Genomic DNA, 23,861 nt, shown 5'->3' with positions numbered 1-23,861 from the left:
TCTTTCATTCTCAGTCTTGACTCCTTGGTGCACTAGTTCAATTCTACAATATCCTCTAATCTTGACTCCCTTAATTCTTTGTCCTGTCACCACATGTGACTAGTCAAACCCCAATCCTGGATTACTTCTATTATTCTCCTCCCTCACTCGTACTTATAAGCTACTGAATGGTACTGGAGGGAATCATGAAACTGTGCTGACTAGGTCCATTAAAATTTATGTTAGCTAATTTCAACTGGGCAAAATAATCCTACTACTTCTCCCTAAGAGATTCCTTATTACATTCTCTAACAAACTTTTTCTTCTCTTTTCAAGCTTTCCATGCCACTCCATGCGTCATCTACCTCACCTCATCCTTTACCTGAATAATTGAGACCATGTGCTAGAAGCTTCTTCTCTGTCTTAGTTTCTTACCTTGTTTCTTCTCAGTCTCTTTTACTGAATCTGATCAATGTCACTCCCACAAATAGTGAGTGTAACCCAAGGTTCTGTCCTAGACCTCTTTTCTCTATATTTTTTCTTAGTAATCTCATAGGCTCAATTATCATATCTATGCAAATGATTCCTAGATTCCAACCTTCTTTTCTCTCTGAGCTCCAATCCCACATCACCAACTGCATGTCCCGTTGGAGTCTTAAATTCAACCTAACCAAAACAGAACTTTTTATCTTTTCCAATCCTTTCCCCCTTCTGAACTTGCCTATTACTCAGATGCACCAACTTACTTATAAAATGAATCAACCAATCACTAGGTCATCCAGTCACCGAAGTTCACAAGGTCAGTGTGAGGTCTACCTTCTTCAATTCCTATCACGCACCCTATATATCCAATTAGTTGCCAAATCTTCTAATCTATTTCTCTACAGCATCTCTTCTAAATGTCCCCTTCTATCTATTCACATAGCCACCACCCTCTTTATAATAGCCTTTTAAATGGCCAGCCTGTTTGTCTCTCCCCAGTCCAATCCAATTGCCAAAAGGTATGAATCACACTCTACTCAGTAAACCCAGTCACACCCTATTACTTCCAGGATTAAATATGAAGACCTTTGGCCTTCAAAGCTCTTTGGCCCCTTTTAAACATCTCATATTCTAACCTCCTACATATACTCTGATCCAGTCATGCTGGCCTACTTGCTATTCCTTGTACACAGCACCCCATATCTGTGCCTTTGCACTGGCTGTTCTCTTTTTCTGAAATGCTCTCCCTTCCAACCTCTAAGTCTTAGAATCCCTGGCCTCCTTTAATATCCATCTCTTCTAAGAATCCTTTGCTGCTTTTCTCTAAGGTTACTTTCCATCTAGTCTGTATTTATCCTGCATGTATGTATTTTTATGTATGATTTGTATATTTTGTCTCCCCCCATTAGACTGGAGACTCCTTAATGGTAGGGACTGGTTTTTTTTTTCCTTTTTTAATTTGTATTCCCAGAACTCAACTATATGTTTACTATATTCTGGCAAATGGTAAGCACTTAATAAGTGCTTGTTAATTGATTGATTAAATGACCAAAGAGGCTAAGAGGGAATAGGAGATTTAGAAGTAGGCAGGAGTGATATGTTCACAATAAGGAAGAGTGTGCTAGAAAATTAAATTATATTTCGTATGCTCTGTTCATTAAGACAAGAGAGTATGTAATATATTTTAGAATTATTTCTCTTAAAAATGGCTAAAATATAAAAAGTTACAGTGGTTACAGGGCTAAGCTAGTTTTTCTGGAGAACTTTATTTGTAACCTCATCAGGTCCTGCTGTTGGTTTCCTGTTGGCAATAAGATTTCTTACCACAGATTTTTCTAAGACAACATGTTTATTGAGCTGTTTGTGCCAGTGTTTGTGACTACCCTGCTAGTTCTTTTTGGTCCTTTGTCAGCCAGAAAGCCAAAGTATGACCTGTTTTCCTAATTGTTTCTACCCTTTCTTTCCCTCCAGAATGGCTGCAATCTGTTCAAGCCACCATGATCCTTGCCATTATATTCAGCGTCATTTCCTTGTTCCTCTTCTTCTGCCAGCTTTTTACTCTCACCAAGGGTGGACGATTTTATATCACTGGAATCTTCCAGATCCTCTCCGGTAAGTCATTTCCATAGCAAGATGGGTGGAATAGTGGGAAGAAGGTCAAAGGGTCAGAAGAGAAGACATATGACACATATAGGCACCCATTTGGTCTTTGGAATACATTGAATATCATTGATGCAATGATCTTTGGAATGTGAAGGTGGAGGAGTACCCTTCTTCTTCAAAAAGTGAAGACAGAATCTAGGATGGAGATTCTGAGAAAAGCAGATTTAGAAAAGTAGCTCTTAAAAGAGCCTGGGCATTTAAGCCTGGGCATTAAACTACTTTCCTGGTAGCTGCCCTATTCTAAGTCGTTAGCCACTTCACAGAACTGAGGATACTGTAGATTTATTTGTTCTTATCTCAGCTGGCCCTTGTTTCATAGAATCTGTTCTTGTGTAAAATCTGATCTGTGGAGCCAGGCATGATACATTAATTGTATTAACCCTAGTGTCCTTGCATAATATTATACAGGGAACTGGGCTCACTTCTGCATAGAATAAGGAATACCTACCCCCCCCACACACCCCAAAATGGGCTCTGGAATGGAGCAGGGGTGGTAGGTATCCAGAGAAAGGTAACTAGGATAGAGAGTTGACTGGAGACCATGCCATATAAAGATAAGTGAAAGAAACTGGTGTTTTTATCCTATGGGAAAAAAAAAATCTGAGAAGGAACAAGATAACTATCTTTAAAAAAAACTTGAATAACTTTCATGCAGAAGAGATATTTGACTTAATAGAATCATATTCATTCACCAGTTAGTCAACAAGCATTTACTAAACACCTACTATATGCTAGACACTGTGCTAAGCTTGAAGAATACAAAGAAAAACAAAAGATAATCCCTGTTCTCAGGAAGTTCACAGAATATATACAAGCAAGATACATGCAAGATTAAAAATAATAATAACAATAATAATAGCTAGCATTTATGTAGTTATTAAGGTTTGTAAAGCACTTTACAAATATAATCTCATTTTGTCCTCACACTAACCCTGCAAGTTGAGTGCTATTTTTATCCCAATCTTACACATGAATAAACTGAGGCAGACAGGTTAAGTGGCTTGCTCAGGTTCACACAACTAATAAGTGTCTCATACAGGATTTGAACCTAGATTCAATTCAATAAAATATTTATTAAGCACCTACTATGTGCCAAGCACTGTGCTAAACACAAGGGATACAAAAGGATACAAAAAGATACAAAAGACAGTCTCTGCTCTCAAGGAGCTTAGAATCTAATGGGGTAGACCACATGCAAACAAATGTATACAAAACAAGTATGTACTGAATAAATAGAAAATAAGAGAGGGAAGGCACTGAAATTAAGAGATGTTAGAGAAGGTAGGACTTCAGTTGGGACTTAAAAGAAGCTGGGGAAGTCAGTAGTTAAATTGGAGAAGGAATAAAAGTCCAAGCATCGGGGACAGCCAGAGAAAATGCTGAACTGAGAAATGAAGTGTCTTGTTCATAGAACAAATAGCCAAGAGGCCAATGTTCCTGGATGAAAGAGTATGTTTCAGGAAGTAAGGTATAAGAAGACTGGTAATGTAGGAGGGGAATGCCAAACAGAGCATTTTGTATTTGCTACTGAAAGCAAAAGAAGGCACTGGAGTTTGGGGGAGGAGGTGGGAGAGGTGGAGAAACAGGATCAAATCTGCGTTTTAGGAAAATAACTTAATAGCTAAATGGAGGATGGATTGGAACAGACAGTAGGAGCAGACTTGAAGCAACCAGACACCCCAGCAATCTATTACAGTGATACAGGTGTGAGGTAATAAGGGCCTGCACTAGAATGGTGGCAGTGTCAGAGGAGAGAAAGAGGTATTATAAAGGTGAAATCAACAGCTTGGATGGTAGAGAGGGGTGTGAGGGATAGTGAAGAGTCCAGGATGACTATTAGGTTGAGAGCTTGAGTGACTAGGAGGATGCTGTTGCCCTTTACAGTAATAGAGAAAGGGAGGGGGAGGGTGGAGAAAGTTTAAGAGGAAAGATAATGAATTCTGGTTTGGACATATTAAGTTTAAGTTGTCTACTAGATATCCAGTTTAAGATGTCTGAAATGCAGTTGGAGATACAAGATTGGAGGTGAGCAGAGAAATAGAGGCAGGAAAGGTAGGTTTAAGAAACGGCTTAAAGATGGTAATTAAATCTATGGAAACTGATGAGATTACCAAGTGAAGTCATAAAGAGGGAGAAGAGGACCCAGTATAGAACCCTGAGGGACACCTGTGGTTAGAGGGCATAATCTACAGGAGGATTCAGAAAAGGAGAAAGAGAAGGAGAGGTCAGATAGGTAAGAGGAAAACCAGGAGAAAGTTGTGTCCCAAAAACCTAGAAAGAAGAGAGTATAAAGGAGGAGAGAGTGATCAATAGTGGCAGTGGCTATAGAGAAGTCAGGGAGAATGAGGATTGAGAAAAAGCCATGGAATTTGGTAACTAAGAGATAATTAGTAACTTTGAAGAGATCAATTTTAGTGAAATGGTAAGGTCAGAAGCTAGATTGTAAGAGGTTAAGAAGCAAGAGAAAAAGTGGAGGAACCTATTGTGAACAACCTTTTCTAGGAATTTAGCTACAAAGGGCAGAAGAGAAATAGGATGATAGTAGGGATGGAAGGATCAAGTAAGGGTTTTGTTGGTTTTGTTTTGGTTTTTTTTTTTTTCAGGATAAGGGAGATATTGGCATATTCCTAGGCAGTAGGAAATGAGACAGTAGAGAGGGAGAGATTGAAACTGAGAGTAGGGATAACAGAAAAGGCAGTCTGTTGGAAGAGATGGGATGAAATGAAATTGCTTGAACAAATAGAGGGGTTAGCCTTGGTAATGAGTAAGGCCACTTAATCATGTGAAACAGATGAAGGAGGAAAAAATGGCAAAAGGCACCTGAGTGATAGAAGATGAGAAAGAGGGGAGAAAAGGGAACTCAACATGAATGGCTTCAATTTTTTTGGTAAAATATGAGGGAAGGTTCTCAGCTGAGAGAGTAGGGGGAAGCCATGGGAGTTTTGAAGAGGGATGAAAAGGTTGAAAAGAGCGGTTAAGGGATGAAGAGCTGCTGTGAAAAGCAGGTTGATAAAGGGAGGTATGATATAATTGCTGAGCAGCAACGAGGGCCCATTTGAGGTTATCTAACATAAATTTGTAGTGGACCCAGTCAGAATGATTGCATGATTTTCTCTACCTTCATTCAGCAGCACATGTGTAGGTATAAAGCCAACAAATGGTGGGAATGATCTGAGGCTGGGGCTTGACTGGGAATGATTGTCAATGTAATAAGGGAACTAGGGGTTCAAGAGAGGAGGGCAGTATAAAGTTAAATTGGTTCACCAAGGAGTTAAGATGGGGAAAAGAAGAAGATTGGGGTTTGACTAGTCACATGTGGCTAGTACAAGGGAGATGGCCTGGGAGAGATCCAGAAGGATGAGGGATGAAAAAAAAAAAGCCAATAACTTAGAATATATATGTAAATATTTTGATATATAATATATAACAATATATACTTATATTCTGAAGTAGTAACATTAGAATAATAGATTTAGAGCCAGAAAGGATCTTAGAGGCATTCTCATTCAACCCCCTCCTTTTACAGGTGAGGAAACTAAGGCTCTGTAAGTATAAGTGACTTGCCCAAATTCACTGTCAAATGACAGTGTCAATGTCAAATGACACTGTCAAAGTATCAATTGGGATTTGAACCTAGGTCCTATGACTCCAAACCTAGTGCCCATTCCACTATATCATAGCTTGCTCTTCTTAGCCCCAAAGGCAGAACTGGAAACAATGAGTAGAAGTTAGCTAACATTAAAAGTAGAATTATCCTATTGTAGTCAGGCAAATAAATGTTAGAATAAGCAGATTTCATTCATTCATTCATTCAATACAGACACCAAGAGATAAAAACTAAATAGAAAGACAAAAACTAAATAGTCCTTGACCTCAAGGAACTTATATTCTAGTAGGGTGAAAAAACATGTCCCAGATAAGAAATATAAAATATATGTAAATCATGATCCAGTGCTCAAGGCCCTTAGTTCAAGTAAACAGAATCAGATCTTGAAGGCTACCCCACGAAGGTCATCCTCTCTATGCATTCTTTTGAAGTTTACACTAGGAAATCTCCAAACATAGCTTAGAGATAGCTTGTGTTTAGCTTTCCCCAAATGTTTGTAACAAAGGATACTCATTTCCTGTGGAAGCACTCAATCTACTTGAGTTTGAAAGGATGCTAAGAAAGTGCCGTTTGAAAAGATGATGCCTTATAATTACATATTAGATGATATTCAGTGCAGAAAACTGTTTTACAATTAATCATTCCATTACATATAAATTGTTTTTCTCAGTCATATTTAGCCATTAGAATGCTAAGTACAATTATCAGCTTCAATTTTCTTATCTCAAAATTGGTCAGGGAAAGGGACTTATAGGTTTATAGGATTTAGAGCTAGAAGGGACATCAGGTTCTGGAGGACTGATGCAGCCAACCAAACTCTAAAGGGATTAATGTGTCTAGAATGCCAATTTATGCACTTAAAATCAAGGGTTGCACCTTTTCATTAACTTTGTGTTTGGGAGTTCTGCTTCTGGGAGCCAAGATGGCAGAGTAAAAAGGTAGTTGCTCTCACCCTCCTCTATCAACCTCTGAAAGCCCAGAAAATATTGTCCCAGGAAAAACCCTGGAACAGCTGAACCAGAAGAAAGGCTGGGAGCAGCAGTGCAGTAGCCCAGGTAGCTTGAGGGATTAATGGGAAAGGCCCTGGGGGAAGGGAAGCAGTACATAATGGGAGGCACCCCAACCAGCTAGTGGAAAGCCCCACTTTAGCACACCAGGAGGCGATCCTGGTGCCTCGGCATTCTATAGAAAAACGGGTCTCCCAGTGCCTCAGCAGATATAAGGGCAGCAACACTACAAAGGGCCCCAGGTGGATAAACACCCTGCAACATTCATCTGAAAGAAGCTGAAGAAAGCAACCTAGAGTTGCCTGAAAGTTCCAGCCTTGCTGATTCGAGCCCAACACCAGGTAAGCTATTAGAACCCTACAACCTCCAACTCCCAACCAGGAGGAGATCCTGAAGGCCAGGTGATGGAGCAGGCAAGCACCAATACCTGGACCTCCTAGTGCCTGAGGGGGAGGGGGGGGGAACTGGTGGAAACCAGCTCAGAAAACCACCAGGTGCCTTCTACAGCAAAGGAGTCTCCCAGTGCCTCAGCAAAACTAAGGGAAGCAGCACTACAAAGGGCCCCAGGCAGATAAACACCCTCCAACATCCATCTAAAAAGAGCTGAAGAAAGCTAAAGGAAAGAAAAAGCAGGCAACCTGGAATTGCCTGAAAGTTCAAGCCTTGCTGATTCCAGCCCAACACCAGGTAAGCGGCCAGAACCCTACAGCCTCCAACTGCCAACATCGGAGGCCCCAGCACACAAAGCCAATGACCAAGACCTAGGCTCGAAACACAAGAAGCTTGGGTCAGTGCCCTCTGCTCCCCAACAGGAGAGCTCAATCTCTTTAAAGGCCAGGGAATAAAGAAACACCATGAGTAAAAATAAACGTACCATAGATTCATGTTATGAGAAGAGTGAAGATCAAGACAGAAATTCTGAAGAGGACAACATTGTCAACAAACTCACATCTGCAACCTCAAAAGGGAATATGAACTGGTCTGAAGCCCAAAAAACCTTCTTAGAAGAGCTCAAGAAGGATTCTAAAAGTCAAATGAGAGAGGTAGAAGAGTCCTTAAAAAATACAGTTGGCCAATTGGAAAAAAAGTACAGTGAAGAGAACAAGTCCCTAAAAAACACAATTGGCCAGCTGGAAAAAAAGTACACTGAAGAAAACAAATCCCTTAAAAATACAATTGGCCAATTGGGGAAGGAAGTACAAAATCTAATAGAAGAAAACAAATTGTTAAAAAAAAAGAATTTGTGTTCAATATCCCAGTCACCCTATTCCTTTTATCAAGGCACATGGAAATTCATATTCAGAAGGTTATCTGACAAACTTGGGATCAGAGCAGTCAAGTCAGTCAATAAACATTTATTAAACATCTGTTATATACTTTGGCACTGTGCTAATCACTGCAGACATAAACAAAGATAAAAACAGTCCCTGTTCATGAGGAGCCCACAACCTAATTCGGGAGGCAACATCCATGCAAATAACTATGTACAGCCAAGCTATATGCAGGATAAATGGGAAATTATCAATTGAGGGAAGGCATTAGAATTAAGAGGGATTGGGAAAAGCTTTGTGTAAATGATATTTTAGCTGAGACTTGAAGGAAGCCAGGAGGCAGAGATGAGGAGGGAGAGCATTTCATGCATAGGGACAGCTGGTGAAAATACCCAGAGTCAAGAGATTAAATGTCTTGTTTGAGGAATGTCAGGAAGGACAGTGTCATTAGATAACTAGCATACAGGGTCTGGGAGGTGGGTAAAGTTGGCGAAGGTGTAAAGTGTAAGAAGACTGGAAAGGTAGAAAAGGGCCAGGTCATGAAGGGCTTTTTGTGACAAACAGAGGAGGTAGTATTTGATTCTGGAGGTTATCACTGGAGTTCATTGAATGGGGAATGATGTGCTTTAGGAAGATCTCTTTGGTAGCAGAAGGAATGATAAGCTGGAATAGGAAGAAAGTTGTGGTAGACAAACCAAAGCTATTGCAGTAGTACAGGCGTGTAGTGATGAGGGCCTGCACAAGGATGTTGGCAAAAGCAGAGAAGAGAAAGGGGGCATGTATGATAAGTGTTAGAAAGGTAAAACCAACAGGCCTTAGAAGTAGATCAATAGATTGAATATAGGGAGTGAGAGAGAGAATGAAGATTTAAGAATGACACTTTAGTTGCAAGCCAGGGTGACTGAGAGGATGGGAAATTAGGAAGAGCGAAAGGCTTGGAGAGAAAGAGAATATTTTGAATATGTTGAATTTAAAATGTATACAGAACATCCAGTTCGAGATGTCCAACATGAAGTTAAGAGATGAGAGACTTAAAGTTAGCAGAGAGGTTAAGGTTGGAAAAGTAAAGTTGAGAATCATTAGCATAGAGATGATAATTGAATCCATGGGAGCTGATGAGACCATCAGGTGAAATAGTAGAGAGGGAGAAGAGAAGAGGGACCAGGACCAGACTCTGTGGAACATCTATGACAACAAAGGGGAACTAAAAAAGAGCAATCAAATAGGAGAGAGTGGTGTCAAGAAAACCTAGGAGAAAAGAGAATATCAAGGAAAAGTGGATGATCAACAGTGTTAAAGGCTGAAGAGAGGCCAAGAAGGATAAGAATTGAGAAAACACCCTTAGATTTGGTAATTAGGAAGTCTTTAGTAATTTTGGAGAGAACAGTTTCAGTTTAAAGATGAGGTCAGAAGCTAGACTGTAGACACTTAAGAGGAGAGTGAGAGGAAAAGAAGTAGACATTCCTATTATAAATAGCCTCCTCAAAGAGTTTAGCCACAAAAGGCAGGAAAGATTTGTATGATAGTGGGGATGGATGGATCAAGTGAAGGTTTTTTGAGGAGGGGGCAGAAATGGGCATATTTGTGGACAATAGGGAAATAGCCAGTAGACAGGGAAAGATTGATGATAGGTGAGAAAGTAGGGATGTTAGAACGGACCACTTGTTCATGCAGAAGAGTTAGCCTTGCTTGGCAAGGAGAAGAGCTGCCTCTTCAGATGAAATAGGAATAAAGGAGGAGATCGTGACAGAGGCATCTGGGTGATATTATATGAGAGGGAGGAGAAAAGAAGGGAGCTCTTGACAAATGACCTCAATTTTTTCAGTAAAATATGAGGCAAGATTCTTAACTGGGAGGGTGAGTAGGAGGGGAGGGGAGAACCATAGGAGTTTTAAGGAAGGATGAAAAGATTTGGAAGAGCTGCTGTGGTAAGTGGTATAATGAGTTAATTAAAGGAGATATAAAAATTGCCTCACAGCAGTGAGAACATGGTTGAGGTTATGCAACATAAATATCTAGTGTACCCAGTCATCATGGTTTGGTGATTTGCTTGAAACATAGTTCATGCAAGTTATAGTGAAGTATAATGAACTCTGTAACCACTTTGCACAGTTTGTAGTGACTATACTTGAGCTCACCACATATCTCTCTTTCTTGGACAAGTGTTGGAGGCACACTGACATTCTCTCTTTAATAGCCTCCACAAGTTTAGTTGTTCAGTTGTGTCTGACTCTGCATGACCCCACAAACTTTTGTCCATGGGGTATTCTTGGCAAAGATACTAGAGTGGTTTGCCATTTATTTCTCCAGTGTGTCCCCATTTTACAGATGAGGAACTGAGGCAAATAGAGATTAAGTGATTTGCCCAGGATCACACAGCTAATAAGTGTCTGAGGCCAGATTTCAACTCGTCTTCCTGAATCCAGGCCCAGCGCTCTATCCACTGTACCACCTAGCTACTCCAGACTCCATGAGGACCATTGTCTTATTTGCCTATAGTATTCCTTCACCACCTTTCTTTTCTGAAACATAATCTCATATATTACTATTCTCATGTTTATGGTATTTTTAAAAAATTATTTATTACATTTGTGGTCTCCAGTGACCTATCAGCCACACCTTAACCTCCTCAGTGAATTACTCCCAAATCGTACATGTAGGGAAAAGTTTCCTGTAGACAATTAATCCAAGTCATAGCGTATACGTTTTTATAAATTTCAATATCACGTTACACACTCTATGTCACTAGATTTTGAGAACTATATTTACAGGTATTGCTCTATAGATCTCTATCCATTTGGTTATCAGATGTGCTAGCCTCTAAAGGTTGGCTGGAATTAGGCATGTAAACCTCAAGTTATTCATGTTAAAGAGAACCTAGAAGAAGGATGTACCATAGCAACTAGTCCCCTTATCCAGCATAAGTCAATATTGTTGTTCCCTTTTAATTCTGAGTAAAATCAAAACATGATCATTGTGAACAAACTGTTATGTACTTCAACTTTTCCTATTCATTTTTATTATTTCTTTTTGAAATGCCACCATAAATAACTTTTAGATATAAAATTTTAGATAGAAATTTGGGGGGAGAGTGAATAGAAAGAGCAAGATTTCTTCACTGGTCCCTCGTTGCATCTGGTTCTACTCAAGCTGGAGTTGGAAACCATTTTAAGAAACTTCTTAAGCAGCATGTTGTTCTGGGATGTGAGAGTCAAAGACAGTGAGTCTGGGAATGACATAAGAACTGGGATGGTAGAAATTCTGTAGCTTAATAATAATGGACATTTATATAGTACTTTAAGTATTTTAGATTATATTATCTTATTTGATTGTCATAACAACCCTGTGAGGTAAGTACTACAAGTATTATTGCCATCTTCATTTTATAGAGACACAAAGAGGTTCAATGACTTTCCCATGATCACACAGCTATTAAATGTCAGAGGCAAGAGACAACTCAGGTCTTCACATTTCCAAGTCCAGAAATCTGTCAGCTACATAAAGCTGCTACCAAGTTTGAAATACTGAAAACAAAAATGAATCAAATCTCATAAAAATATTATGAGAGACAGAACTTGAGAAACTTAGCAGTGTTGAGTTCCTACAGCTTCATGCTAGTGGCCTTTCTGATGATTTGAGGAAAGTGCTTGTGAAATAATTCTTGTTAATTAAACTGCTCTTCCTCTTTGAACCTCAGGTTCCTAATCTGTAAAATGAGTAGTCTGAACTAGATGAGTTCTCTGGTCCATTCTGTCTTCACTGTATGATGTAGGGAGGTGAGCATCTGGAGTCCTGTCCTTGGAGCATGTGATGAAGGATGGTAGTAATAGAACCCTTCCTCTAGGCATCTAGGTAGCACAAGGGATAGAGTGCTGAGTCTGGAGACAGGAAAATCTGGCCTCAGACATTTATTCACTGTGTGATCCTGAGCAAGTTACTTAATTTCTGTCTGCCTCAGTTTCCTCAATTGCAAGATGAGGATAATAGCACCTACCTCCTAGGTTTGTTGAGAGAATCAAATAAAATAATATTTTTAAGCACTTAGCGCAGTACATGGCGCATAGTAAGCACTTAAGTTAGAGGTTTTGTTTCCTTCCTTCTTAGCAATTCTTAGCCTCTCCCTGAGAATGTACACTGAATAGAAGATACCTGGTTTCAAGGCTCCTAGGTTCCAGAGCAAAAGTCCTTAGTAGTAACAGGCAGTACTCTTAAATTTTCTGCCCTCAAAAAAAAAAAAGAGTAAGACAAAGGCTGGAGTAGTGGATCTGATCCCACTCTCACTCTCCAATAAACATGTTTGTGTATTTCCCAATAGAATGTAAGCTTCTTAACAGAAGAGAATGTTTTATTTTTAACTTTCTATCCCCACTGCCTAGCTATATTGAGTGATCAAATAGTCTATCCAGGTCATTATTCTTGTATTTGGCCAATAGGCTTCCAACAGTATTTAACAAATAATACAGAGATTACAAATCTTGCTTACTCAGTCTGAACCATAGTGACTTTATTTGTTCTGGCCCAGCATCAAGCATTTATACCAACTGCAGTTCTACAGAACCTGATAGCGGAAAAGCTTTATTTGGCAGCAGAGAAGCTATTAAGGTAGTAGATCATCAGGAATTGGACCTTGTCACACATTCCTAGACAATAGTGTGCTGACTGGGGATTTGTGCTCTTTATGATTTTGTTATGGATTCAAGGAATGTGTTAATTCCAAAGGGATTGATATTTCAAGCCCCAGAGAGTAAATTCCTATGGTTCTCAGGCTTGCTTTAAGAGACCAATATGTCAAGATAGCTGCCTGAATATAAGCAGCCTAATCAACTTAAAATAGAAAACACCTGAAATTTGTACCAGATAGAATAACTATCAAGAAATCCATTGGTTGAGAGGATTTTGGGAAGATGGCAGAGAAGGTCAGAAAATTCCAAGCTCTCAAGATTTTCCCCCAGAAAAGAGACAAAATAGCATCTTAGGGCAAACAAAGTGAGGGTATAAATAATAAGAGTAGTGGCACAACAGGGGTTTTCCTGGGACAGCTCAAAAAGATTAGAAGAAAAATCCCACAAGGAGGTTTGGTCCCTGTAAAGAGAAACACCTCCAGGCTAGGATAGAGTTAACATCAAGCAACAAGCACTGGGATGAGCTGGCTTGGGAGGCTCCCTCTGCCCCAGTGCCCCAACTACGGGAACTTTTACCCCCGGGATTGTGAGGGGAGTTGGGTGTCTTAGCCCGAGAAAGATCGAAGGAATTTCTGCTGACAACGAACTCCAGACCCAGCTGTGCTGCAGAGAGCAGCAGGAGCTAGAAGGAACCAGCATGCAATGAGGCAGAAGGCCCCTGACTGTGGGCACTTACAGGAGGCTGGAGGTTTGGCTTTGGTTCCAAGCTAGAGGGGAGAACCAAAGATCTGGAGTAAGAGGCACCATCCCCCGTACCCCAGGGCTAGAGGTGATTACAAAAATTAGGCTATTACTACAAAAAATGCAAAGGCAAAGGAGAAAGACTCCAACCATAGGAAGCTATTATGGGAATAGAGAAGACTGGGGTTCATCTTCAGAGAAAGATATTTGTTTGTTTTTGCTTTTTGGTGAGAAAGTTGGGGGTTAAGTGACTTGCCCAGGGTCACACAGCTAAGTGTCAAGTATCTGAGGTCAGATTTGAACTTGGGTCCTCCTGACTCCAAGGTTGGGAGCTCTAGCCACTACGCCACCTAGCTGTCCCCCGGAGGAGGATATTGAAGTCAAGAAACCCCCTTCTACTCCAAAGAGTAACATCAAATGGTCACCTGCTCAAAAAGAATTTATAGAAGAACTTTAAAAATCAAATGAGAGAGATGGAGGAAAAACTGAAAAAAAAATAAGTAAGAATAATCCAAGAAAAACAAATAAAGTCAACCAATTAGAAAAGAAGATTTAGAATCTTAAGGAAGAAAATGATACCTTGAAAAATAGAATTGGGCAAGGCAAAGCCAGTGAAATTATAAGAGATCAAGAAATAATTAAACAAAATATGAATAATGAAAACATAGAAAAGAAAGTGAAACATCTTACAAGAAAAACAACAGATCTAGAGAATAGATTAAGAAGAGAAAACATAAAAATAATCAGATTAACTAAAAGCTATGATCAAAAAAAGAGTCTTGATACAACAACATAGGAAATAATTAAATTGTCCTGAAGCATTAGAACAAGGGGGAAAGTAGAAATAGAAAAAATTCATTAATCACCACTTAAAAGAGATCCCATGAGGAAAACTCGTAGGAATATTAGTCAAATTCCAAAACCCCCAGCTCAAGGATAAAATAGTAAAAGCAACAAGAAAAAAACAAATATGATGATGCCACAATTAGAATCACACAAGACCTAGCAGCAGAGACATTAAAAGGACTGCAGATCTTGGAACACTGTATATTAAAGAGCAAAGGAACTGGGGCTCAGGCCGAAAATATCACACCCAGCAAAGTTAAGCATAATCTTGAATAAAAAAAAAAATGGACATTTGCTGCACTGGCAGACTTTCAAGATTTTGTTTAAAAAAAACAAACAAACCTGAATTTAATAGAAGATTTGACATATAAGAGCCAAGAGAAACATAAGGTACATACCAAAGACTGATTACAAGGGATTCAATAAGGACAGACCGTTTCCTTTTTATATATGTAAAATGTAAAACATACGTCTAAGATTCTTATTAATAATTGGGTAGCTAATAAGAAAGATTGGGATAGACCTGAGTATGATATGACTTTAAAAAGTAAAACCATTTAGGAACAGCTAAAAAGAGTAATTATTTTATACAAATGAGGTGCAAGAGGAAGAATCGGTACAGGAGAATTAGATGGGGGAGGAGGGCTGGTAGTTCTGGTAACCTACTTTCAACGGGAATGGGTTTAAGAGGGAACAATATGTATACATTTAGAAGAGTATAAAAGTCTTCTAAATTTAGAAGAAATTGGAGAGGATAAGGCAGGGATCTCTAGAGGGGAGGGGGCTATAAAAGGGTGTTTAGATTTTAGAGAATGGTAAGATAAGGGAGAGATCCTTAGGGGGAGGAGAAGCTAAGTAATAGGACAGCAAATAAGCAATAAGAGATATGCACAAACATAAAAACCAAGATCAGGAGTAGAAATTGTTTGGGAAAGTATATGTGTATATATACATTACATATATATATATATATACACACACACACACACACACACACACACATTATATATATATATAATATGTGTATGTATGTATATGCATGTATCTATAGCCATAGACAAATATATCCGTACTCAATTGTAGCCTTGGGGGGGGGAGAACAAAGTAAAAAAATTGCACAACTGAGAGCAAAAGAAAACTTACAAGGAAGCAAAGAAAAGATGGACAGCTCTCTATACAATGTGTAGTATTTATCATGCAGGATTTCTTGAAATAAAAATTTATCATTACATATTTGGAATCTTCTATGTTCTGCTATGCACATGACATGCTTTTTTTTCCCTTTCTAACTTTGTAATTAAAAAAATTAAATTAAAAATTTTTTAAAAAAGAAAGAAATCCAATGGTTAACTATGGTGACTTCTTCCAAACCATAATTACACAAAGAGTTAGCCAGCAACCTATGAACAATAGGAAAGGGATCTGCCAGGAAAGTTACCTCCAAAGCAGTCAAGTCCATAGTCTCTCCAGCTTTGAGAAAGTCCTTCCCTGTCCACCAAGGAAAGGGTAATTGAGAAAAGTGGGGTTTGGGAGTAGCTCCAGTAAGTGAAAGTGTAGCAGCCACTCTCAGATGAGGATAGCCCAGGTGCCCTGGTCTCCAAAGTTCCTAATACTGTTCTGTGATACCATAAAGGGCCCTGAAGATCCAGTGCTCTTAATTGAGAAGGGGTACCTAACAGTGAGTGGTGGAGATCAGTAAAGTTGTAGGATAAAACCAAACAGAATGGACCATGGCATCCAAAATCACAGTAGGTGGCTATGATACAAAGTTCTAAATCCAAAAACTAAAGCTGAAGAAATTAGAAAAATTTTAAAAATCAATCAGTATTTAAAAATATAACAAATCTAGAAAGTACCCAAAAGAAGAAAAAAAATTAGCTCTGTAAAAACTGTAAGGAGAGACTCAAATGAAAGAGTGGATTTTCCACAAGTACTACCTGATTACCTAGAAGAAATGAAAGAGAATTTTTTTTTAAATGAAATAAAATGTCTGGAGAAGCAAATTGAAAAGAGAATAACTTAGAAGAGAAAATGGCAAAATTTACTCAAGTAACAAACTCTCTGAAAACTAGAATATACCAAACAAAAATCGGTGACTATAAGACATCAAGAAATATTCAAACAAAATCAAAGGATTGAAAAGATAGAAGAAAATGAAAGATATCTGATATTAAAAAAACCAGCTGACCTAGGAAACGGTTTGAGGGATAATTTGAACTCCCTGAAAACAAGAAAGCCTAGACATTGTATTTCAAGATAATACAAATAAAAACTGCCCAGGTCTGTTCAAAATAGAAGGCAGAATTGGTTAGTTGTTGTCTTTCGTTCTCAAAGAGGACCAAAATGAGATCCCTATGTTAGAGTCAAGTCTGACTGTGGCTGATCAGACCAATATGAGCTGAGAATGCTCTACCACAGATCAGGCACAAATAGTCCATGTGAACATGTGGAGTGGATTCTCTAAATTTGCACATCTCTCTTCTTTTAAGCTATTTCAATTTTGCTTTGCTCATAGAGCACAGCACCTTCTCTGATGAGAGCATGCCATGCTGAGCAGTCTTGTGCCAGTGTCTCCCATGTCACACAATCAATTCCAAAGTTCTTAAGAGAGACCTTAAGAGTGACCTTGTATCACTTTTTCTGATCACCATGTGAGTGATTGCCTTGTGTGAGTTCTCCATAAAATAGTCTTTTTGGCAAGCATACATTTGACATTCAAACAACAACAATGGTCAGCCCGTCAGAGTTGCTCTCTGTGCAATAGAGTTTGAATGCTTGGCAGTTTAGTTCAAGAAAGGACCTGGTATCTTATCCTGCCAGGTTATCTTCAGAATCTTCCTAAGACAATTCAAATGGGTATCAGGATGGTCAAGTGGTTTAAGGCGCCAGACTCAAGGTTGCTCCTTTCCTAACAGAAGGCAAAATAAAGATAAAAAAGAATCTATCAATCACCTCCTGTAACAAACCCCAAAAGGAAAAGCCTCAGGATTGTCAGAGATAAAACCCAGAGCCCTGATGTCAAAGATAAAAAAACTGCAAGTATCCAAAACAGAATTAAAATACCAAGCATTCACAGTCAGGATCACACAAGACCTCACAGATTCGACTATAAATTTAAGGAGATGTTGGAATACAATATCCCAAAAGGTAAAAGATATCGGTTTACAACCAAAAATAAATTTCCTGCAAAGATGAATATAATCCTGGTGAACCTGAGGGCAATATAGAGCTTTAATGGAATAGAGGGCTTTCAAGCATTTCTTAAGAAAAGACTAGAACTGAGTTTGAAATGTTTGAAATGCAGACAGGACTCCAGAGAAAATTTATTCACTGTACTGGGAAAAAAGAAACAAGTGTCCCTTGAAACCTTAATATCCTAAAGGGATATTGAGGGAGCTAAATTATAAAGCAAAGCAAAACAAAACAGGGGATCAGGGTGTGAAATGGTTTGTTCTGAAGGTTTCAATAGGGAACAGAAAAGGAAATGTCAAAGCAACACATTGGTGTAGAAAGGAGGGAGAAAGGTGTAGAAGTTGCTATTTCTTATAATTGGGGTGTGTAAAAAGAGGATACAAATACTGAGGAGGGTGGCAGTGGGTGCCAGATGAACCTCACTCTTAAGTGAAATGGATAAAGGAGGGTTGAACACACACATATACACGTAAAAAGTTTCCTGTAGAAATACATCAAACTCCATAGGGAAATAAGTGAGGATGAGAGGGAAGGGTTAAGAGGAAGGATAGTACTGGGGAGGAAATAGTCACAAGCAAAACAAACTTCCTGATCTTGAAGGGAGGATTAAAAGAGAAAAAAAAAAACCAGAATCTAAGGGGGTGCCCATCAGTTGGGCAATAGTTAAACAAATTTTGATATATCTATGAATCTATCTTCTATCTACCTACCTACCCACCTACTTATATCTTGGACAATGTAAATAAACAATAAGTTGGGAGTGGAATTAAACAGAAGGAGAGCAGCCTAGATTGTCTTTGGGAAGTTGCAAAGCTTCATTAATGACCCCAAACTTCTCCTCAAAGCAAAGGCCCATCTTTTAATTCCAATATTACACTAGTATTGTCATTTGCCTATGAGTTATGGAGCAACACAGCTGGCAAATAATTATTTTGAATAAAGCTCTTAGTGGGTATAAGCTGACTTTAAAATATAACATAGAAATATGATAAAGTTCTTTTTTTTTTCAAAGAAATGTGTTATCAAAAAAGATGAGTTAGTCATGTGATGAGAGCAAGGGATAATCAAATGTTTTCCACTGGCATCCTTGGAATGTTAGGAGAAAATGAGAAAGGGCAGGACATTGTCAGGTATGGATGGCTCATGATCTGCATTATTGGAGAAAACATCCACAGTGATGACAGCACAGATCTTTCTAAATATGTGCACACTTGTGAAACTCACTTACCTCCTTTTTCTGGTCTTAAAACTATCCAAGCTGACTGTTGTAATGAAATTGAGTTTTCTTCATTTCTGAAGTTCTGCCAGCTCCAAAAACTAGACACAAATAGAAGGTGACTTTTCTAAACCCATGTATATTCACCAGAAATTTCCTTCTCTATATCTGTGGGCTGGGGATTCAACCTGGAGTTTCTTATAGACTAATACAGCTGGGATACATAGATGCCATCATATTTCTCAAAAGGAACTGACTGATGCATTTCCTCCTAATTGAAACCCTGTCTGTATTATCAGCTTTTGACCTAGCTTTAGCTTATTATCATTATTATTGCCTAGATTTATCCCTTATTATCACATCCTTTCTGGGCAGCACACTATTAGCACCTTATTCTCTAATCACTCTTCACTAGGGTCACTTCCCTTACTCCTTTCTGTAGGTAAACCATTGTTCAGGTGACAACTTCACATTTTCTTAAAGAGAAGATCCCCTCTCAACAGAAAGGAAATTCTTTTTTTCTGGGAGTGGTAACTTGAGAGTAAGGAGGCTAACAGGATAAAAATACTTGAGGACCAGTGGTCTTAACAATAGTCAGTGTGGTCCCAGCAGGTTAGAACAATGTTGTTTCCTTTTTCAAACAGTTATCAAGGCCTTAGTCAGCTTTCTGTAGGTAAGAAGTACAGTGGCAGTTTGTGATTCTAATTCTTCTAGATTTCTAAGACAATTGCCTAACTATCTCAAAGGGGGCCAATGGAGTAGGAGTTTTCTCCCCTAACTAGAAAAAGAAAACTATCTGGACCTCATTAATTCAGCATATTCCAACTTCTGCACTTTGCTTAAACAAAGTGGCAGTGTACAAATAGCTCAAATAGTATTGAGGTTAAATGTAGGTGGTCCTAAGGGCCATCTGGGAAATTTAGAATGAAAGTAATCTCAGTTGCATGTTGAATTTATAATGGCATCTCTGGTAGAATCTCAAAGACCTTGTTTTTAGCCGTGAACAGAGTAGACTTTGTGCAGGCATAAGGGGGGGATGTTGACATCAGTGGATTTTACCCTCTACTTCAGCAGAGATGTGACTGACATGATTGGATTGCTGGTCTGGAGAGGCTGCTATATTGGGACTCAGTTTCACTAGAGAATGCTTATGCTGAGAGAGGAGAGGATCCTTTATCTTCTAGTTTGTCATGTGTCCATTCATTCTTATCTAAGGTTCAAAGAATTACCTCAGTCCTTTAGATAGTAGTGGAAGACAAGTAGACAAAGCTGCTACTGATTAGAAAATTTACTGGTGCATTCATTTCATAGCCATTCCAGACTCTTTCATTTCCTTCAAATACTCAGTTTTATTTTTCTTTCTCTGCCTTCTTTCTCCTTCCTTTGTCCTCCAACTCACTCATTTATTTTCTTTCTTACTCCCTTCCTTTTCCTTAAGTATTACCATAAATATTGGAATCTTTGAGTCTCAGAATTGGAAGGGCTCTCAGAGGTCATCTGGTCCAACTTGGCTATGCTGTAATTCCTTCTACAACATCTCAACTGTGATCATTGGGAAGATATTGCTTATATTGAGCAAAATAATGAGCTTATATTGCAACTTCTAACCTTTTCTCCATCAGAGGATCAAAGTTCACTCCTTCAAAGCCAAGAAAGACAAATTTAATCTTCTTCCACATGACACCACTTCAAATACCTGAGATAGCTATCATCTGCACCCCCTACTCTTTGTTTTCCCAGGGTAACCATCCCTAGTTTCTTCAAATTATCCTCATATGCCATGGCGTCTCTTCATTAGTTAGTCTTCTTGGGGAAAATTTTGTCACTGTCCTTCCCAAAGTGGGATCCCTACAACTAAACACAGTACTTCAAATGTGAATTGATCAGGATATTAGAGTGCAATTACTACATCGCTCTTTCTGGACACTTTTCCTGGGGTCGGACCTGTGATTTCATCAAGGTAATATTGAAAATATGACAAGGACCCTTGATAAGGATGAAGGACATTTTATTCACGTTAGGACATTTTCTTTATCTGAGGTTGATTTGGAATGGATAGAAGAGAGGTTTTGGGGGGTTTTTTCTGAGTTTCATTTCTTCTAAACTCTCTGGGGCCATAAACTCATTTAGGTGCAGTCTCTTTTCTCTGCTTCAGAGGAATGTGTGGCAGTGACTTATATTGGCAAACAACTGTAAATGTGTATGTGGTGCCTTCTGATGCTTAGACTCCAAACCTTTTTTGGGCCTTTCTGATTTTATACAACTTTGCTGACTAAAATGCATTGAAATAAATATCAGAATAACTCATTAACATTTTATTTTTTTGGTGAAGTTAGCAAAGATAGTGGATAATGAATATATCCCTCCTGGTCATAATATCATCTTTCTAAGAACTTAGTGTGGAAGGCACTCTTTATATTATTTTTGTCACTGGCTTTCCCTAAAATTAGAGAAATCTAAAGGCTTAATGTGCATCAAGAAGAGAGAGAATAATTATGGGAAATACATTGAAAGCACTTAGACAGTAGGAGCTATGTTTTCTTGAATTTTTGTGGTTTTCATGTTTACTTTGTGAACTGGACCTGCAGATTTCACTGGTATTGGGAACTTTCAATGAGGAAACTACCAATCAGCATCTATTCTGAAATTTATGTCTTAAAGAGTTGCCTGGAACACTGAGAGGTTAAGTAACTTATGCAGAATTGCACGGCCAGTGAATATCAGAGATAGCACTTGAAGTTATATTTCTTATTTTACTTAATATATTCTGTGATATTTGATAGATGCTTAACAAGTATTTAATGACTTAACTTAGTTCACCTTTCCCTAAGGTTACTGTGTATTCTAAGTTGATTCTTTTCTCATATTCTGTGACTTCTTTCACAGGCCTGTGTGTGATGAGTGCAGCGTCAATCTACACAGTGAGACACACAGAGTGGCAGCACAACACGGATTATGGCTTTGGCTTTGCTTACATCCTGGCCTGGGTAGCTCTTCCTTTGGCTCTCACCAGTGGAGTGATCTACGTCATCTTGCGGAAACGCGAATGAAACTCCCCCAAGCTGCTTGTAGGAAGCTCTGGATATCCCTGTGGAAGGGAAAAGGAAAACAATGAAACACAAAAGAAATAATCATAAAATCCAAACCAAACCACAAAAATGGAGGGAGGTTTCTGTGTTGATATGTATATAATATCTATGGTTTTTTTTAAAACCTATTTATAACACTTTCTACATGTATGTACATAGCATTGTTTGCTTTTGTCTTGACAGTATGCCTTGAGTTAAACCCTAAAGAAGTGCCTAAGAAAGTTCAAATACTAACAGTGTAATCAAAGTTCAATATTTTGTTTTAGTTTTTCCTTGAAATTAAATGATCACCTGATATTTTTCCTTCCACCTTCCATTTCATCACTTACTGCCCTTACCTGAAACTGAAAACAGCCCACACATCTGTACCACTTTCCCTCATTTAGAAAACAATATATGCCCATCTAATCCCAAATGGACATAAACCACAAGCCCCTTTATGCTGTATGAATTAAACATAAACTGCTTAAATTTCCAATGTGTGCATTTTCAGGGACATATTCTCTCCTTGAAAACTAGAACCCATGCGGAAAGACAGCTAGCAACTTTGAAGTATTTCTCCCTTTCATGTAGGTAAATCAGTGACACAGTGATCAGCTAAGCCATATCTATAAAATGGTGCTATGTATTTACTATTCCTTATATTGCTAGTCATTTAACCTACTCACTGGAAAACTCAGTTAACAATTTTACAAGATAAGGTAAAATGGAGAATTGAATAATTCTGTGTAATATAAATAGCCTACAGCTGCTTTTGTACTCAGGCTGCTATTATTTCTTTCATCTTTTTTTTTTTAATAAAACCTTCCTAATACTCCCTCCTTTTTTTTTTTTTTCTTATGACAAGCCTCTAGACTCTCCGGGGCCATGAACACTCAGGGCTCATTTGGGTGCAGCCTCTTTTCTCTGCTTCAAAGGAATGTCTGGCAATGACTTGTATTGGCAAACAACTGTAGATGTGTATGCAGTGCCTTCTGATGCTCAGACTCCAAACCTTTTTTGCCTTTCTGATTTTATACAACTTTGTTGACTAAAATGCATTGAAATAAACATCAGAATAACTCATTGATATTTCTTTTTTTTTTTTTGGTGGGGTTAGCAAAGATAGTAGATAACAACACATTGCGGGTAGGGAAGGTGGGCAGGAGTGGGGTGTTAAGAGTGTTCTGAAAGGTAGGTCTGTTTCCATCATTTGGTTAGAGCATGTTGCAGAGGGCCAAAGTCAAACTGTGGTTCTACACCTTTCTACCCTTCAGGGAAACCGCTGAAGACATTTTGTCTTTGAAAATTCAAGTGAATTTGGAATTCACTTGTCTTTGGAAAGGGCTGAGATCTAGAGCTAAAAATTCATTATGCAAGGGTAAACGAGTAGAATTCATTCTCACAAATTATAGGACCTGTACATCCTAAATTATGTCAACAATGAGTTCATCCATAGGTAATTTCAGTATGTAGATTTCACTATTATTTAGAAGGGATTGTAAGATTTCATGAAAATATGAATTATAATCATCTGAATCCAAATTTCTGTCGGTTGCAACATATTAATTAGGGTGACCCAAATTTAATTCCAAGAAGCTTCCAGGGATGAAAGAAAGGAGTTACCGTCTCTTTCTAGCTTTGGTTCTTCTTGGACCCTTTTGACCTAGGGATCAGAAAAAATGAGAAGAAACTCCTTCCCAAGCCAGAGTAGTACCCCAAACTTTTCATTCCTTTTGTTTATGCCAAATCTTCATGCGAGAGTCCTACTGCATATGCTCTATACTACCTCTGCTACAGTCTCTGTTCCTAGCAGGGGTTATAAATAACACAATTTTTAAGATCATACAAAAGCAATCCAGGAAGAGTTGAATGAGTAAAAACTGATTTATCATTGAAGACAAAACAAGACATTTACTTGCAGCCAGAGTAATGAAAGGGTGCTTTGAGTCTTCCATATTTAGGAAGTTACAAGTTCTACTTTTTGATAAGTAATCCCTCTCTACCCTTCACTTAACTCCTTTTCTACTTTTGTCCATGGTCTTCTGTGAAGACTTTGGACCATGTGTCCAAAGGTGTGTTAGGAGTGCCTCCAGCAAGTTCAGTGATAAGAGTATATCTTCTGATTGAATCATCATTATCCTTGGCCCTCCTATTCTCCTATCTG

At 38.5% G+C, this 23,861-nt stretch overlaps 1 protein-coding gene across 3 annotated transcripts in view; it reads left to right on the top strand.

The window, feature by feature from the left end:
- PMP22 (peripheral myelin protein 22) overlaps positions 1 to 22,784 on the top strand; it is a 57,353-nt gene extending 34,569 nt beyond the window's left edge. For all 3 annotated transcript variants that reach the window (XM_027840721.1, XM_027840727.1, XM_027840735.1), the window contains exons 4-5: positions 1,933 to 2,073; positions 21,513 to 22,784. In XM_027840721.1, coding sequence (XP_027696522.1) covers positions 1,933 to 2,073; positions 21,513 to 21,676 — 305 coding nt within the window. In that variant the 3' untranslated portion in view covers positions 21,677 to 22,784. The remainder of the gene's footprint in view (positions 1 to 1,932; positions 2,074 to 21,512) is intronic.
- The last annotated feature ends 1,077 nt before the right edge of the window (positions 22,785 to 23,861 follow it).

This window comes from Vombatus ursinus, unplaced genomic scaffold (assembly GCF_900497805.2).
Source record: "Vombatus ursinus unplaced genomic scaffold, bare-nosed wombat genome assembly UNPS02004704.1, whole genome shotgun sequence".
NCBI lineage: Eukaryota > Metazoa > Chordata > Mammalia > Diprotodontia > Vombatidae > Vombatus > Vombatus ursinus.
This window is presented reverse-complemented; position numbering and strand designations above follow the sequence as displayed.